At 33.9% G+C, this 18,344-nt stretch overlaps 1 protein-coding gene across 1 annotated transcript in view; it reads right to left on the bottom strand.

The window, feature by feature from the left end:
- Positions 1–461: 461 nt before the first annotated feature.
- Positions 462–18,344, bottom strand: part of LOC123560801 (fibrocystin-L-like) — a 63,054-nt gene continuing 45,171 nt past the window's right edge. Inside the window, exons 47-57 of the mRNA XM_053516888.1 lie at positions 17,426–17,658; positions 16,477–16,725; positions 15,411–15,617; positions 14,890–15,216; positions 13,572–13,849; positions 12,051–12,428; positions 11,471–11,731; positions 11,057–11,189; positions 10,516–10,697; positions 10,028–10,163; positions 462–2,555 (exon numbers count right to left, since the gene is read on the bottom strand). Coding sequence (XP_053372863.1) covers positions 2,137–2,555; positions 10,028–10,163; positions 10,516–10,697; positions 11,057–11,189; positions 11,471–11,731; positions 12,051–12,428; positions 13,572–13,849; positions 14,890–15,216; positions 15,411–15,617; positions 16,477–16,725; positions 17,426–17,658 — 2,803 coding nt within the window. The 3' untranslated portion in view covers positions 462–2,136. The remainder of the gene's footprint in view (positions 2,556–10,027; positions 10,164–10,515; positions 10,698–11,056; positions 11,190–11,470; positions 11,732–12,050; positions 12,429–13,571; positions 13,850–14,889; positions 15,217–15,410; positions 15,618–16,476; positions 16,726–17,425; positions 17,659–18,344) is intronic.

Genomic DNA, 18,344 nt, shown 5'->3' with positions numbered 1-18,344 from the left:
CTTTCAGGGACATTTATTTATTTATTTGGGTTTTACGGCGCACCAACACAGTATAGGTTATATGGCGCCAAACATGACTACAAATTTTGGTTTCATATCTCATTTACATAGAAATGAAAACATGAGGTATGGAATCAAAATTTGCATACCTGCTGGAATCACAGAGTTACAGCAAAACCAAGTGTTAAGACCCTATTAGTCGCCTCTTACGATCATGCAAGGGTAAGGCAGTGGTTCCAATTCTTTTCATACACAGATCGTCCCAGAACCACATGGGGTGGGGGTGCATGTTTTTGCATACTTTTCTACGTGTTATGTAATAGAACTATCATGTTTTTGAAAACGAGGCTGACTTTTAGATGAGGGAACATAATGTGTAATGTTTCTTCCAAAATATATGTGTATGTAGTAAGCTGGAATAAGTAAGTAACTAAAACCCATTCAATTAGGCTGAAGTTTTATTCTAAAACAAACAGAGAAAGAGTTCAAGCTTGAGCGCTCTAAAATGCTGTATAACAAAATTAATAAACACGCCTTTAATTGCTAACTGCTAACTATGCACCATTCATATTTAATAAACCCAACAAAAACAAAAACAAAGTCATATTCAATACAATATCAACATACTTCCAGCTAGAACAATAGGTAACAGACCAAAATTCACCAGTGCTCATCGTGATTAGATTCGTTTAGTTTCACAAAGCATGTAATATCATAAGTTAGTGTATTATAAAAATTTAATATTGTTGATATATACATAGTATAAATAAGTATATCACAGAATTATGACGCTGACTACTGGACAATACAGAATCAATTATTTAGCGCCTATCTTTTCCACCTATTGTAAAAAAACAGATCACATCATATCATACAATACTGGGTTCTCTTAAAATTTTGACTCTTTGTGTTGTTTCAAAATCAAAATATATATCATTCCCGTTGTGAAAATGAATGAAGAATTTACTGGAATATAAATCGTTTTGATTATGACAAGAAAGACATCTAGCTTTTTATAGCGAGGACTAAATTATTAATAGCAACAACTGACACAATCTAATGGAAGCATTCTACTTATATAGAGCTAAGATAAGATTCAATCAGTCAAATGGCAGAAAGATCATTCAACTTCATTTTGAAACATCATGTTATAAAGATCAAACTTATCTAATGCTACTTTGGGTATAAAGACTATTTCTCTTCCCGTGTAGAATTGAATTTGTTTTTATAAGGTGAACACCAGATGAAATATTTTCATAAAATATGAGTTGCTGGTATAAACGAGTGAAAAATTTTCTTTTTATTTCATTTTTTTTTCAATGTTTAAACCAAATTATGTATATTTGATATTTTCCACCATATAAAAACTAAAGCTTGTATTAATCATTAATGATAAAAAAACATATTTATTTTGATCTAATATATCAATGATTCAAAGAAAATACGTAATAAACGTAAATATTTCTACGATGACACGCTCATAGTATTTGAAAAGCAACGTCTGTGAAATGAGAAAAGAACACAAATCACAAATATATTTAATCCTAGCTGGTATTTTACGAACATTATGTAAAGATCGACTGATCCTGCTATCTAAGATTCACTGCGTGATTAACAAATTTGGATTTTTTTCTTCATGCAGTTGATACTACGTTGGTACTCCCTGATCCGCTTTCGTTTTACTTTCTATCAAACTTACTTTCAAATCTAAGAACTTTCGAAATTTCATAAAAATGACGGATCTGGAGACATGGCCCTTCCAGATTCAAAGGGCACGTTTTGAAAAAAGAGGAATGATATTTTGAAACTGAAGATGATTCAATAACAAAAGATGTTTTCAATAAAAAAGAGAAGCTGGTGTATATGGATTTGTCTTCTCCCTTTTGACAGAGACGTTGATGATAACCAATATTTACCAAATGCATGTGCTCATTCCAAATAAGCAGCTTTTAGTTTAATTATTATGCATTTATATTTTTGTTGCTGCAGTAAGAAGTGATAAACTTTTTTCAATTATATACAAATATCTAAGCGATACTTGAACGTTTAGCGTACGAATTTTATTTTTGTGAAATTACATGAATTACTTATTGCCTTTACCGCCTGCGCCGTATAAAGAATTATGGTCGTCTGAGTTTATATCAATTCTAAATTATGGATGCTCTGTCCGACAGGAGGTAGCGGGCTGTCACGGTCAGAAACAGCTGAATGGGGCCTTGAGTCCTGTCGTCCATTGAGAGAACTTGCGCTCTGATTTCTAGGCCTGTGCATATTCTTCACTACATGCGATATGTTGGAGCTGTTGTATGTAGGTGGTGGATGAACCATCCCACTAGAAGAATACTGGGTTGACTGTCTGGAAACACTGATGGGGTCGGGAGAGTTCATCCTTAGAGAGAAGCCAGACATACTGGACGGTTGACGCTTCTCACTAGCAAAAGTAGTCATGACTGGTGCCTGACCAATGTTGAACTTGAGCGGGGCACCAGAATCTTCCCGGAATAGCTGGTCTTCAACTGGCTTGTCACCATTATACAGGGTACCAGTACGCCAGTCTGAAAGCAGATTTACACATTGATAACTTAAACAGTTTGAAAAATGAAAATAGAATAAACCAATCAGGTTGTTACCATCCGTAATCGCAATCCTTGCTCAATTATTACACGAGTACTGTACACAGTGTTTGCATACCATTTACTGACAATGCTATGCAGTACTAAACCCACAAATACTAAACCCACAAACTGAGCTGCTTTGATATGTTCTCTTCCGTCCTATTTCAGCCCTTCTCTAATGGCTTTATTTTGTGCAAAGTTTGTGAGTATTCGCAAGTATATTTGATTAGGTTGTTTTTTTAGGTACAACTTGTCTTTCGTCACCACAAAGTGTAAAAGTGACCCACCTGCTTACACTCTCATGTAACTCTAGATTAAAGTGGGGAATAGAAGACTTGTTTGGGGCATAATTAACCGGTTTAAACGAAATGGTGTTCTTGCCGCTGACTGTGCCAAGGTGGTATCAAACTATGTTGCTTCTGTTTGTAATGTCCACTTTGTCTATGTATTTATTTTTTTTATTTTTTAACCTATCCATTAACAAAGATTGCTGAAGATGTTTTTTTTTTCAAATGCTTATATTTCTTAAAATCTGGCTATTCCTACGGAATATATTTCTTTTCGAAAATATTTGCATAAATGTTTGTTTCATCAGACACACTACAATAAAGTAGTCACAAAATGACCTAAAATTCGTGAGGTAAGAACTGTCGTCTGATACGAAACACTTGCACACTCCTGTTTAAGTCTGGGTTTTTTAAAAGCATTTCATTACATATAATTTTTTCCCCGATTATCATATGTCTTAGAATATGGCTATTCCTATGGAATATGTTTCTTTTCGAAAATCAATTACGTCACTTTGTTTAACCAGTATGCCATGTGTATATTTGGAGAAAGCAAATATAAGTACTCGGCATAGTCCTCCAGTCTGTTGATGTACTAGTATGTATTTTGTTTTAAAAAAAGATCTTATATTTGGTCTACATAAGAAAAATGTTTTCGGTGTAAAACTAGGGAATAATTCTAAGGGTTTTCTAGCGAAAAATAACCGTTTAATTGTGCGAAAATTGATACAAATGTGGTTTTAGTTACAGTAGTAAAATAATATGACATAGCATCCGTATATTTATAACCTCAATATTTTTATATGTTTTGACATTGTTTGTAATTAATAAGACAACTTCAATGAAGCCTTTAACGTACTTCCACATTATGTCTTTAAAGACACATAATTATATCATTATTTGTTCTTTACACAACATAATTAAACAGATACACTTGACAGAACGGATCAAAAGGAAAACGGAGATATGGGGAAAATTCCTAATACCATATTGATTGCACTATCTCGGGCCTGCTAATGATTATATAATGACAGGGCATGGGATTCTTACATCTATTTTAAAAGCATTGGAATGGACGCTTGACTACTGTGATATTATCTTTTCATTCACCAAAACACCAACAAGCACCATAATTACTTTAGACTACCAAAAAGTTTAAATTAAAAAGATGTGCTTTGTCAAACTGCACGAGCGGCAAGCTTAGTCCTGAAAGATATGGCATATATTACAAATCGGGGTAAAGAAAAAATTTCGATATTGGTATACATATTTTGTAAAGGTATATAGAACAAACACTCGGGAACTTGATTACATCGAAAGATTCTTGGCAACGAGTGAACGATTTCCTCAACAAAAAATAAATACCTAAGCTTTACCTTGTCACTCATACAAACAACGAACTCATCAATAAACAAAATTTGCTAAAACATACGTGTGCATTTATTCAAGAAACAGCTTAATATTTCAAGTTATCTGTTTGCCGAACGTTACCGTTTTATTATACACTGAACGACTTTAGACACGAAACACTTGCACAGCTCTAAGTAACTAAGGCATTTCATTACACATAATTCCTTCTTTACAAAACAATATACGGAGAAATGCCTATTTGCATAACTGTTTGTTATATTGACCCAATATCCGCTCATCTGAGTTATGATTAAGCCATGTGAATGTTTTTCAAGAAAATTACTTTCAGTGTATTCTTCACCTATACCAGTGTTTATAACCAAAAACGTTCAGGAGTAAATCAAAGAGCTCTCCTTAAGAATTTGTCATTATCAGGCTCGAAAGTGAACTTTAAATTTTAAATGATTTGAAATATTTACCAAAAAACATATTTTTTTTTTATGTTTAACTTCAGGAAATTTATTCAAATGAACCATTTAAAACGAGGTACAACTGAATTGTTTTGCAATTTATGTTTATTCCGGCCACAGGCCGGTTTTTATTTCACATTTACTTCCTTTAAATATCTAGGGTGAAGGTCATTTAACAGCTGATTAAAACTGTACATTTTGATTGGTGGATGAAAAGTTCTACATGTTATCAAATTAAATAGATAATGGTGTGCAGGTGCTCTGAGCTGTATTGTTAGACAATATAATCAGTTGCAAGGTTCCTGTAAAAATACAACTAGCTTGCGTCATAAACAGTCCTGAATCCCCTCGGTAGTGAAACAATTCTGCCACCCTGATATGGAGTAATCTCCCGTAAATGATTTACAGTAAACTCGTCCCCATTTTGGTCAATTCGTATCTCTTGACGACTTCAAATTAATCCTTTCGTCCCCTTCCCCCACCTTCCGGCCACTCCTTTTTAGTCTTAATATTAGATTAATATAATTATGGTGTAAAATTTGTGTTCTGTAAAATATGTTCTACATAAAAAAACATGAAACTTTCTCTTTAAAACTACATTTTGTTTTGCTTCATAAATATCCGATCGTAAGTAAAAGTTCATCTTGTGCATGCACGTTTCGTAGCTTAAAGTGTGCATTGACTAATGCGACCGTGTATCCTTTTAAAAATACTTTTTTTTTCTTAACGTTGTTTCAGATATTCGCAATAATTATTGGCTGAGCGTGAAAAAAGTGTTGCATTTTTCAAGTGTGTGTTTTTCCGTTAGTGTTTAGCAAATGATATAACATTATTACAGCATTTCCTGTAATGTTTCTACTCAAAAAGTCTTCTTAAGTTATTAAACAGGGTGGCATTACTTATTCATTTTGTCACTGCAGAAAGTACAAAACGTATCAAATATGCTTAGGGTTTATTCCTGTTTCCTTTATAATGTTATTATATATGTATGTTCATAAAATATAGTTTGAACCAATGGGAAATAGCACTGACCTTTGAAAAACTTACAAGTAATAGAAATAGGGTTATCATTCACTGAAGATTTATTTTTTATAAAACCACACATTGATCATCGATTATTGTGATGTTAAGGGTCAGTATCAGGCCTTGGTCAATGTGAGCTTTACCTGCGACACACTGACCATAAAAGTATTTATTTTTGACCAAAGAACTATGATTCTATGCAGTCTTAACCCTTACCCTGCTAAATTTCTTTCAATTTGGACGTACAGTGCCATTAATTGTTAAAAGGGTGCCTACCAAAAAGATACTGACTGAATGGCGAACAGTACAGATCATGATCAGTCTGCACGAATGTGCAGGCTGATTATGATCTACACTTGTTGCAAAGGCAGAATCAATCGTGTTCAGCATGATAATGGTTAAACATTCTTTAGTAACTGATCGAAAACCATTTTCAAAATTACGAACCAATAGTACTGACCAAAGTCTACCCTATGGACTTTGGTGATTTCATACATTTGTAGGAGTTTGTAATGACTTTTGAGTTTTAAGGTTAATGTTCCTTGACATATGATGTACTTACACTTACATTATAGTTCATCTATTAAACTTGGGCAATCATTTTATGGCTAAAAATCAGTAAGTTACCCATTCATTTCCAAATCGCGTATACATATACTCGTATCGACCTAAATGCTGCCACATCTTTAAATAAGTTAAAAGGTTTAAAGTCACTTTCGTTCAATTCGATTAAGACTAGCATTTGTACTACGTGATTTCTTCTTACTTTTACGGTATTATGTTACGTAATTCGTTGATTGCTGGTTAAATTGCATAGAATCACTAATGTAACGGTTGCTCCGTCAAGCTCTCAAAGCACTATCTTAAAATGGTTTCGTAATCAATCATCGGTCTAATTGTTAACTACTCTTACATGTTAAAGTTTTATTTCATTTTGTGTGGATGGGTGGCGTGTGGGTGGGGCGATACTGCTTGTAGGATTTTACTCCGGATTTAAGTAGTAGAATATTTGTTACCTCTGTTTTGTATTAATGGTTATCTGAAGTTTCTGTATATAAAATATGAAAACATGCTTTAAAATTTTCCTATTACTTTTTTATGTTATTATTTTAAGATCAATTTTAAGACTGATGAAGCGAATATATATAACATGTATTCTTAAACCGAAAACAAAACCTTCTGTTTTAAATTACCTTGGACCATAATGTCAGTCGAGATTTTATTGTTTGTAAAAACACCTGAAATGTGACATTAAAATATACAATATGGACTTACCGCAAGTAAAGAAAAGGTAAAAATGTTTAATTCAAGCTTTATTTGAATGTAATTTCGCATACAGTTATATATTCAAAGTCTGTTTATGTATTGATAAATAGATGACATCAACCTATTTTCGATTTGTAAAAACTTGATTAAATTTTTCTTTGCAAAACCATTCGTGAACCGATATACTTTCCATGTATATCCTACTAAGGACAACACTACAAACAAATGATATGTCTGAAGAAAATAAGATAGTGATAATATCTTTGGTATAGACGAGAACTACTTTGAAAATGATGATATATACTAAGATTTATTTGTGCTATGTTTACAATGATACAAAACATTGACATGAAAAATATTGATACTACTGAATATCATCTCGCCTTCTACATTTATTTTGCTTTTTTAATCACGGACAGACCGGATATATTTCCTATAGGAAGAACAATACCTCTGTATGGGAGGTTATGCAAAAACAATGTTGAACTCTTGTTTAGAAGTTAAAACATCGTAAACAAAGGATTTAACATATAAGTTACCCAGCAGTGTGTTTGTGAAAATTGGAGAAAAAAAGGATATGACGTGAAAGAAAAATGACGTGGGTTCCGAATAATACAACCGGTGCGAATGATGAACATATTTAAGAAGGTTTTTCATTTCTGAGAATCATTCTACATTTAGCACTGGACTGATTCCAACAGGAAAAACAAAAAGAATAAAAATTCTGTAATAATATCTGCAATTTAAAACATTTTTTCTGCATATAATGTACACAATGAATAAAATAAAAGTAATCAGAGCAGAACCTGTGCACACATTTTTCTCTTTAAACTACTCAGTAAAAGTTGATAGTTTCTCAAATAACAGAAATATAACCTCACTTAAATGAGACCAAAGGCAGAGAATGTTAACTGATAATTTAGTGTGCAATCTATAATGTACGCTTCGTTGCATTTAATCGGCACCAACCAAGACATTATAGCAAGGTACCTGGTAATGGATTCATGGTTATAACAGATAGAAAGATTTTCAGGTTTTAGACATAAGTAAATATTTGTTGTTAGACTCTATATTTACACTCATCAATACACAAAAAAGCATTGCAATTTTAACCGCACACACTAGCAATCTGTGAAAGACACATCGGAAGGAAAGATAGTTGTGAAAAAGGTTCGTTTTCTAACCGTTTTAATTCTCTTTGCACGTAAAATAAAATACACTTATTTCATTTCTCAATTTAGAATAATCTTCTGCATTTATTAATATAAATTCCAAGGGTAGTCATTGTACTTATTCTTTTTTGGTTATCTTATTTTGGGGGATTTAGCAAACAAAAAGCTTCATTTCTACTCGTTCATAAAGTACGATTACTTCAACTCTTGTTATGCCTTGTAAATTTATAAACTTTGATTATATGAAGCCTCTCCTACTGGCGGCATGTTGTTTTCTATTTCTGTTACGGGAGTGCATGCTCTGTGCAACATTGGGGACGCTGATCCGGTCGGACTCGACTGCCTTGGTTCCATACGGTCCATAAATCTTGCTACGTGTAGATGATGTCCTGTTGGTCGTGGTGATTGCTCAGCATTTGGTGCCATCCCATTGTTATAGGTCATTAAGAGCTCTGATACACTGATGTTGCTGGTTTGTGATCTGGAGGTCAGTGCGTTGTCAGCGTCAGGTGATCTAGGAGATTGTACACCATAGAAGTATTCGTTCTGCGGTAACTGGGAAATCTTTACTTTTGTAGCTACGGGCGGGGCTTGGAAATCTGCATAGCCACCTTTCATACTTGTGAAAGACTCGTCTCTGAATAAGTAATCTTCCAGTTTTCCATCCGTGAAACCAATATAGTTTGTTCCATGGACTGTAAATGGGAATAAAACTTTTATGAGAAAATGTAAATAAAAACATTCATGTATGGTGTTCTTTATTTAACGATAACCTTTGTCAAGTTTGTCAAGTATTTCAGTAAAACTTTCGTAGCAGATCAATATTGAAAAATAGTAAAACAGGATTACGTTAACAAATAAATTTTAATTACGTGATGAATGTATGAAAATATGAAATAGCAAGGTACTCACCAATGTGAAACTTGTTAGCAAACAAAACATCACGCAACAAATTGGCGGGAAATAAAACACGTGCACGGTATAAAGTGACTAACATGCAACATATATGAGGGTGACTGAACACACAAAAATCCATTCCAAACATTATTATTAATAAAATGACACCTAACTCACAAAGAAACAAACTTCAAAATCAATCCCAGTTTCATATTAAATCTGAAAGGAACTCTTTTTTTTAAATCAATGGATGATCGTTTTAACACATATCTTTATCACCAAATTCATGGATTTGTTTCTTTAACTTCGTTCTCTCGACGGGACCGGCAAAATTTGTTCGAATTTTCTGTAGTTCGAGCCACCGATCAAGGTACATTATAAAAGGTTTATGCCAGGATCTGACAATGAGTTTGAACAAAGGGTGGAATTCTTATTATCAGAGTTCGAGCGAACGAAGTTAAATAAGAACATTTAGGTATATCCGAGACCCTAGATTGTTATAAGTCAGCAAAAATGACGATTTCTAGTAATCAATTATTAGCAGATGTCATATTCAAGGTAAATTGTTAAACTGTGAAATGCACATCAAAACAATGCCACACAATATATAAAATCCTAGTATTTACCTAATGCAGATTTGTTATAACCAAGAGGTTTTACAAATACCGGAACTGTAATAATGAATTTTAACATTTATAACAGAAAAAGCAGCTGCTATTAAACATATATTACATATAGTTTTTATAACACAATACAAAGACTTCAGATAAGCTGATGTGCACGTAAAAGTATATATCAATAAAGTTACCAAACTTTGCCGAAGAAAAAAAATCACCTTGTCCTCATATAATTTCTTTACAAAATAATATCTAAATCGTGCGATCAAGTAAAGATTACTGATAACGTAGCAGGTTAAAGCTTATTGAAATGGATATAAAACTACATACCATGCGTCTGTGTCTTAGGCTTGACTGTACATTTCCAAATAACGACAACAACAACAGCAATTGTAACCAGGAGACACAAAAGAACAATAATTACAATCAGGTAAACAGCTAGGCCTTCGTCTTCATCTTCCTCCGACTGAAAATAAAAAAGAAACACCAAACACTTAAAATTTAAAACTTCACATAATTCTGTCTATGGGTTTTGGAATCTAATTTGATATATACATTTTTTCATCACATAAAACCGCAGAAACACTGGTGTATGTTTAAATATTTAGTATCGGCAAAAAATTTGTGAAATGTAATCACCCTCCCATTTTTTTCAAATTTAATCAAAGCTGGTTTTTTGGTCCAGTTTTAACGTATATTTTTATATTACTAATGTTCTTTGACACATATATACAACCGGGAAATATATTAATATGTTAGTTGAAACCTAATCTTTTCAAGTTTTGTTTTTATTATATTGAAAAGTATGCAGCTCTTACCAGATCACCACAGGTCACTCCATAATATGTCTGGTTATTGATGGTCAAGTAGGGTGACAGTGTAAGACTATAGCCGTTATAGGAATATGATGTCTGGTTGTAGATACTGTCACAGAGACTGTACGCTGTGGAATTCACGTCGGTATATGTTCCAGATATTACAAATGTCACAACAATACTACCTGGAATCAGAACGAGAAATTCGTTCAGTTAGTATGTACTTCACTCGTGTATAAATTTCGTTTAAAACGTATCTTATGACAAATGTACGAAAACATTAAATCTTTACATGAACCTTATACAAAACAATTAACGTTTTCTGGAGCATGAAAATCACTACTTGTCGATGACAAAAATTGATGCCTTTAAAGTTGTTAATATCTAATCTATCAACATTCAACATATGTCAGAAGTTATGTTAGGAATATGTTACTTACAACGTATCAAAAATAAATACAAACGTATCATCTGTAATTTACAGAAAGCAATTTTCATATGGTTTGAATACCGTATATAAAAATAACATTCCGATAAATAGTACCTTCACGGATAGAGCCAACTGTTAGCTGTACATCTGGCCACAAATTAGCGTACTCTGTAAGTACCATTTGCTCAAACTCATTCTGTTTGTCTCCTGTTGGCAGCACTTTGTTGAAATCTACATCAAACTTCACCTGTTTCAATATACCCATAGAATGCTATGTGTTGTAACTTATTCATGACCGAAATTGCTCGCACATAAAACCAAAATACTTTATCATTTAAATTAAAATCTGCAGCTCCAAAGCTAATATCTGTATTTCGTTGGTGTAAATAAAATCATAGAAGTTCTTTTAGAAACGTAATACGGATCCAAGAGAGCGATATTAAAAACATAATGATAGGCACCTGCCAGTCTGTAGAATATACGATGTGTGCAGGGAAACGTTCGAAAAGTCAATCTGTCGATACGTACCTGAACTTCATATTCTTCTTCAATAGTCATGCCAACATGTGATGGATGTTTGATGCCCATTTTTTCGTTCAAGGTAAGCTTGAAGTCTGGAGGATTCGATACTACATTAAATTGTAAGTAGTACATTCCAATGCCTGTCAGAGTAAGGTCTGGGAACATGGCCTGTCCGGTGGCAGTGTCAAAGGAAGAAGTGAGAACGCCGTCGAGAGAAGCATACGGTGAACTTCCAAGCAGGCTTACCTCTGCTGTCCAGGTGTGATCCTGAAAGAATGTGAAGTATGCATCTAATTTCTGCGTTTATCCCATATGCTTATTTCTCTTTAATTGTAAATTGAAGGCATGTGTCTTATATACGATAAAAATGATCGCAGCTTTCTTTGAAATCATTTTATTGTTAAGTTAAACATTGAAAACACTGATTGTTAAACAGATATAATGGTACATACAAAATACATATTGTTTTTAACCATTTTACATTCCAATGCATTTAATTAGTCAATATCTGCAAATCAGTGTGCTAGTTAATTCACAGTCAACTGTTAGCTGTGCATCAACAAAAATGAAGAATTGCGATACTTACTCTCCAGGCAATGTCGCTAATAATCTCTTCTGTGTTTGAATCCTGAAGATCTAGTGTGACTGAAAACCTTGCATCGCGCACAATATCGCCACTTGTTTTATCATATACATGAATCTTCAGTGGCCGCCCGTCAACGTCGAACGGATCTGAAGCCAATGTGAAGTTTTCAGCTTCGGCTGGGTATGAAACATTAAAATCTAGTATATAGCCAGTTCCCATGTGGGATATTTCTAGATCCGTGAAAATAAACCAACCATCTGAACAATTCACTGTCAGAGTTCCATTTAAAATAGCGTTAGGATGTCCAGTTCCGGCTCGTAGGCTTACAGTCAGCTGCCATGGGAATTCTGCTGTTCCTAGGTCAGTCACTACATTACTCTGAAATCAAACAATGTGTTACATTCGCAAGATCATTATTTTTTTTTTCGAGAAAACATTTAAATATCATTGTCATATTATCAAATTTTTGATAAGTAACTTTGAAGATGACGGAATTCTATTTTGGACCACACATGCTTTATGAGATAAGCATAAAACGCAACCAAGAAAACTAATAGAAGACTCGATTTAATTGAGTCTGGTAATGAAATAAGCAACACCTCTCACACTCACTAGAACCTCTAAAATTGACTTCTATTCTAAAGACAGATTGAATTAACTAAACAAGCTAAGAACACTGAGTCAAAGACATGCAAGATACAAAAAAGCTGTTTTTAAATCGACATCACAACCAATCACAAGTTTTCCTATCTAAATGGTGTGTCATATGATGTGTTGTGGTTTCACATAGACTTAGTACCATGGATAGACTATTTAATAAAGCTATGCTAGAATAAAAGATCACTCGGTAGTCTTTAATAAAATTTTAATGTAGCTAAAGGACACATTATTTCCAAAATTTAATATCCTTAGGACTACGGGCACATTTTTATATAATCTCGCCAGGCATACGTATATGTTTTTTTACAACACAGAAAGTGACGTCAAACGACCTTCAGCTCTTTCCGGAAGTAAAGAAAATGAAACTAAATTGGCTAAACTTGAAAACGAAAGTGCATTTGCATTGGTCTATAAGCAGGGGTCACGCGCAGGAGTCACTCCGTCTAAATGTATGCGCGTGGATTTTTTGCTAATTGAGAGTCAATTTTCAGCATTTTCTAACGATCTGAAAATACATGGGCTTTATAGCACGACATGTCAGTCTTTCATCTACAAAAAATATTTGAAATCGGAATAAACACAAATCCGACAGGGGTCCGTAACGGAGAAAGGGTATATGGAATTTTTAAGAATCTTGTCAAATCGTTCAAAAGGTCTTTTTTTGATATTGTCTAAAAGTGTCAGCCTATGCCTTGGATATATTTGAGAGCTGCAGATCTAGACATTTCATTCAAAATGAATTTCGTGTACTAAATGTTGACTCTACGAAAGCGTGAACGTATCATCAGACGCTAATACGTTTTATTACATTACAGGCGCGGAAAGAATATATACTGATTCTTTTTTATTTGTATTTCTTACCGAGATATCAGCAGCACGTATTTTTGGCTGTTTCTTTAATTGTACTCCTTCATACTCTGGTACCGGTTCCTTGGCGAAGTAAAGGTGATCAGGTGTTGGTGTGTTGTAGACAATAGAGGCAACATCTGGATCTGATGACGGTACCTCAACTGTCTCACATCCTCCAGTTACATTTAACGTTTCACTGACATTACCTACTTGACACTCATTAACGATGTTAGCTGCGATCTCAGTTAAAGCAGAATAGTCAATAGAGTCTGGTGCTGTATCGTTGATACCTTTAAGTAAGTTATTATACCCATAAATAACGATTTTGAATATACTAAGCAGTATTAATAGAATAAAACACTATGCTATACTATTTCAAGAAAACTCTGTTTGCATATCAAATACACATGCAATAATAAGAAAATCAGATACACGTTTAGACTTCAGAAACTAGGTAAAACTTAATACTTTAACAGATTTAAAAAGAATTAATACTGATATCAATTCTAATATGCAAATGGAAATGATCACTGAATTCTGTAAAAGCATATATTTTCGCTGGGTCAAAATTTAGCAAATCTGTAATATTGGGTACGTTCGCAAGGTTTTATATTCGCATGTTTTGCTTTTTATTAAGTCTGTTTCGGTAACATATATCGTAAATAGATAATTAATGAAAATAAATCCGTAAATGAAAATCTATTTTGAATAACAAATCATTCTAAAATAAATATTTCAGGTCAGACAGACAAGTGCTTTATCAGTATTATAATCTATTTTGAATAACAAATTATTCTAAAATAAATATTTCAGGTCAGACAGACAAGTGCTTTATCAGTATTATTAGCCCAAAGTTAATTTAATAAAACAGAGTTTCCCATGTTCTTATGTGGTTCGTTATAATCGTATTAACCTTTAGCCTGCTGACGGCAAGTGATTTTGCCTTTGCGACCAATGCAGACCAAGGTATGCACTGTTCGCTATTAAGTCAGTAAATTTTCAGTGAACAACCCTTCGAATAATAGATGGTATTGCCCAAATAGAAAGATGGACCAGTCCATTATACAGATTTAGCGGGCTAAGGGTTAAAGTTATACTATCCTATAGAAGTTACGAAAAACAGAGAACAGATCCCATTTTTGTAAATATGGCCGTCTCCATTAGATATGTCGAGGAAAGATTTATAATGAAGAGATTTTCTCTTGATTTGAATTATAAATACAAATGGGTAATATTTACGCGAGAATTGATATTCACAAGGTGAGGAACATCGCAAATATTGAGAAAATTAAACCCTTGCGAACATTTCTGCTTTTACATTTAAACTTACTTGTCATTGGCTCATCTCCAATTTCAACTTCAACGGTTATTCCATCCCCTGATCTCTTTCGGCGTCCACTGCTGGAGGCACTAACAACATTCACGACACGCACTTTGGTTAATGGAATATTCAGGAAATTAGCCAAATTTTCTACAATACCGTCTCCGAAGAATTGGTCAACAGTAAGAGCTGGGATTCCAAAGGTGACAATGACAGATTCAAGTGTTTTAACATCAATTCTTTGTGATCCTTGGATGATCAGTGTAAGCTCACCGCTGTCCTTGTCAAAGAAGTTAGTGCCTGTGCCATTAGCTATCTGTGGCTCAAACTCATTTCCTAAATTTAATTCGAGTAAAAAGAAATCATCAGTCAGAAGGCTTGCGTTTTTGTTCATGCAATTTAAAAACTACAAATCATTAGTACGAAGGAAAATATTGCCTTAAGGAAATGCTTTTTTATTTTGACTTTCAACGCGTTTTTTGTTACAAGCATTACAATACATTCAGTTACTGGTAGTAATTTTTGCTTACCGTTCGGAGCTGTAGTGATGTATCTGCCATTGCTGTCAATTTTTGCGTTTGTCGCCAACACAAAATCATCATCAACATAAACATCAAGTCTGTTAGATCTCGAATACCAAAGTGTAAGCTTGATTCCCTCATCAGGATTAGCGTTCAGCAATCGGTATCGGATATGTTTTGGCGTGACACTTGATAAATGCACTAGATACTCCTTATCTGAGTGAGACATAAAGGATATTTTTATCATTATGGTGTTATGAAATAGGTATAACCGTATTGTTTTAGATAACCCAATAGTACATAGCTTCTATTCATTGTTCTTATGTGCCCTTTATTGCAATACATTTTCTACATCAATTCAAGTCAACCATATAAATACTAAATCGAAGCATGAAAAGAAGCTGGAATGATAACTGGCTCTGAAAATGTCCAAAACAGTGTAAATCAAACATTAAACATTTTGCTATCAAAAATACGTTAAATAAAATCTCTGCCTATCCTTTATAGAATTTTAGAGATGTTAGCCGAAACAACAATTCATTTTCATGGCACCGTCTTATACTCTGGCTTCAGTAGTTAACATATGGGTATGTGTGTGTGCAGGCCGAAGGAATGCACGTTTACTTTTAAATACAGCGATATATCGCATAACCACACAGTCATTTATGTTAACAGTTCCATTTTCTCCTTTTTACAAATAATGTAAATTGATACAATCTTGCATGCTTTTGAAATAATAGAATTTTGAAACAACAAAACATAAATGGACTACGGCTTTTTGAACAGCACATGTCCCAACGTCACGTCACAACGCATGTTGTGTAACGTCCGTTAAAACACAAGCGATGTATGTAAACTACCGAAGCCAATAATATGATGCTCTATGACGTCATAGCAATGTGATTTCAATGGGAATTGTAAAAACAAAGGTCACGTAGGTTTACCTTTGCGAATGCAAATGTAATATAAATATAACGAGAACGATAAGTATTTGTGCCTATTGAATTTATATGCTAATGTAAGAATGCACGTCTACTCCTACTTCTATATATTATATTGCATATAACACAAGTACCTGTAGCAACAAGGGCAAAGAATGTCGAAACCCTCAATCTGCAGGTATATCCGCTGCACCAGCCTTGATCCTGCGGTCCATTGATCAAATCAATATAACCGTCTCCAAGAAGAGCTACAGGTGACAGACGTCTTGTTTCTGTATCTTCGTCCATGCTCTCAATTATAAGCAATTCATAGTTTAGATCATCGTTACACTCATACGCCTGCCAGCTAGAATGGTACGAGCAGTTCCTATTTCGGATAATACCTAAAGAATTCGAAATTAAAGCATATATGATACAAATATCTGCTTCACATGCAAAAGAAAAAAAAGAAAAACCAATGAATTTGAACGTTATGGTTGTCGTTTGTGTTTCGTAGAGGCCAATATCTAATTAGAAGTTAACAGTCTAGATCATTAGGCTAATGGTGTGAGTTTGAGTAGCATATCGGCAGAACAATATAAATGGTTTAGTCACATTACTTACAACGTACTTTCATTACTTTTTTGTTATGTTTAACCTCGCACTGACACAAGATTTTCATTGCTTTCTTTATTGGTACTTGACGGTGATACTATTGACACTACCTGATTTTAGTACTTTAAGTTTCAACTTTACAATTTGCAATTACAAAAGTTGAGAAATAAAAAAATGAAAATGAAAAGGCATTACCACAATTTTAAAAATATTGTTCGTATTCTTGGGTTGAAATACTTACCAACAAAGTCATCTGGAAACGTACAAGCTTTCAGAGAATAATAGAGAAATAACTCCGGACATTATTACAGGTACTAGCCAGGTACCTTGGTAGAACGGCTGACCTTTTGTAAACTAGACAGTACATTTTCTCACACGCGATCCAAGCGCATCTCAACCCCGTAGTGGCAATAGAGTAGTGATTCGAAGGAAGTCAGAGGCCTTTACGACTACTTACTTTGACTATGTGTTAATAATGTAGTTATATACCTTTATTAGGAGCAATTGAATCAACAGGTATCCTATTGCCATTTGCATCTGTTAGTAACGTTTCGGGTATCCTGTGATCTCCTAATCCTCGTCTGGGATCGCCGTCCCATTCATACTCTGATTGCGGGATAACGGAACCAACGTGTCCTAGGAAAGTGCCGTCCAAGTCTTTGAAAAGCGCCTTCTTAAGTCCGTCACAGTCCATGTCCACACAGTCTGCTGAATTTATTTTTCTGTAAATAATATAGCATATATTGCTAAGTCCATCAGTTGATTTCACTTTTAATAATTTTCGTAATCGTTTACTATAATGTTACAAGTATTTACACTTCTTCTTTGCGTTATTTTGTATAATATACATTAATGAAAAGAAATTGTGATTAAGTTGTCTGTTGATATCAAATCATGTATTCGTAATGACATGGTTGTAAAAGCGGCTCGTTAACGTTATATTTGATGCTAAATTGAACATTCACGGCGTTGGTAGAAAATGTTTTTCGTAAACAGGGTTTCAGATTGAGCAAAATCGTCAAAGACATTTTTGAAGTTCAAAATGTTGGTTTTAACAATATTTAAATTATCACTAAATTGCATATATACCCTTGAAATTACTCAGTGCAAATGTAGAGGTAAATATGATCATCATAAATAGAAGCGGGTTACTGGCTTTCCTTCTTTATTTATTATACCCATGTTTGTCCCATATTCTTTGCACAGGTCCGTTTAATAGTTTGCCAGTAGGGAGTCACCCAAGACCATTTAGGTGAAGAATATTCTATTTTTAGCTCTTGTAGTTGTTGTGTAACCATGTGAAACCGTTCGAACAACTTTGGACGAGGACAACAAAGGAACATCAAGCCAAAGTTTCATCAATTCCAACGAATGATTGCTGAGATGTCGTTACAAGAACATGACGGAC

The sequence above is a fragment of the Mercenaria mercenaria genome, chromosome 10, assembly GCF_021730395.1.
Source record: "Mercenaria mercenaria strain notata chromosome 10, MADL_Memer_1, whole genome shotgun sequence".
NCBI lineage: Eukaryota > Metazoa > Mollusca > Bivalvia > Venerida > Veneridae > Mercenaria > Mercenaria mercenaria.
Note: the sequence above shows the minus strand (reverse complement) of the source record. Positions and strands in the feature narration are given on the sequence as shown.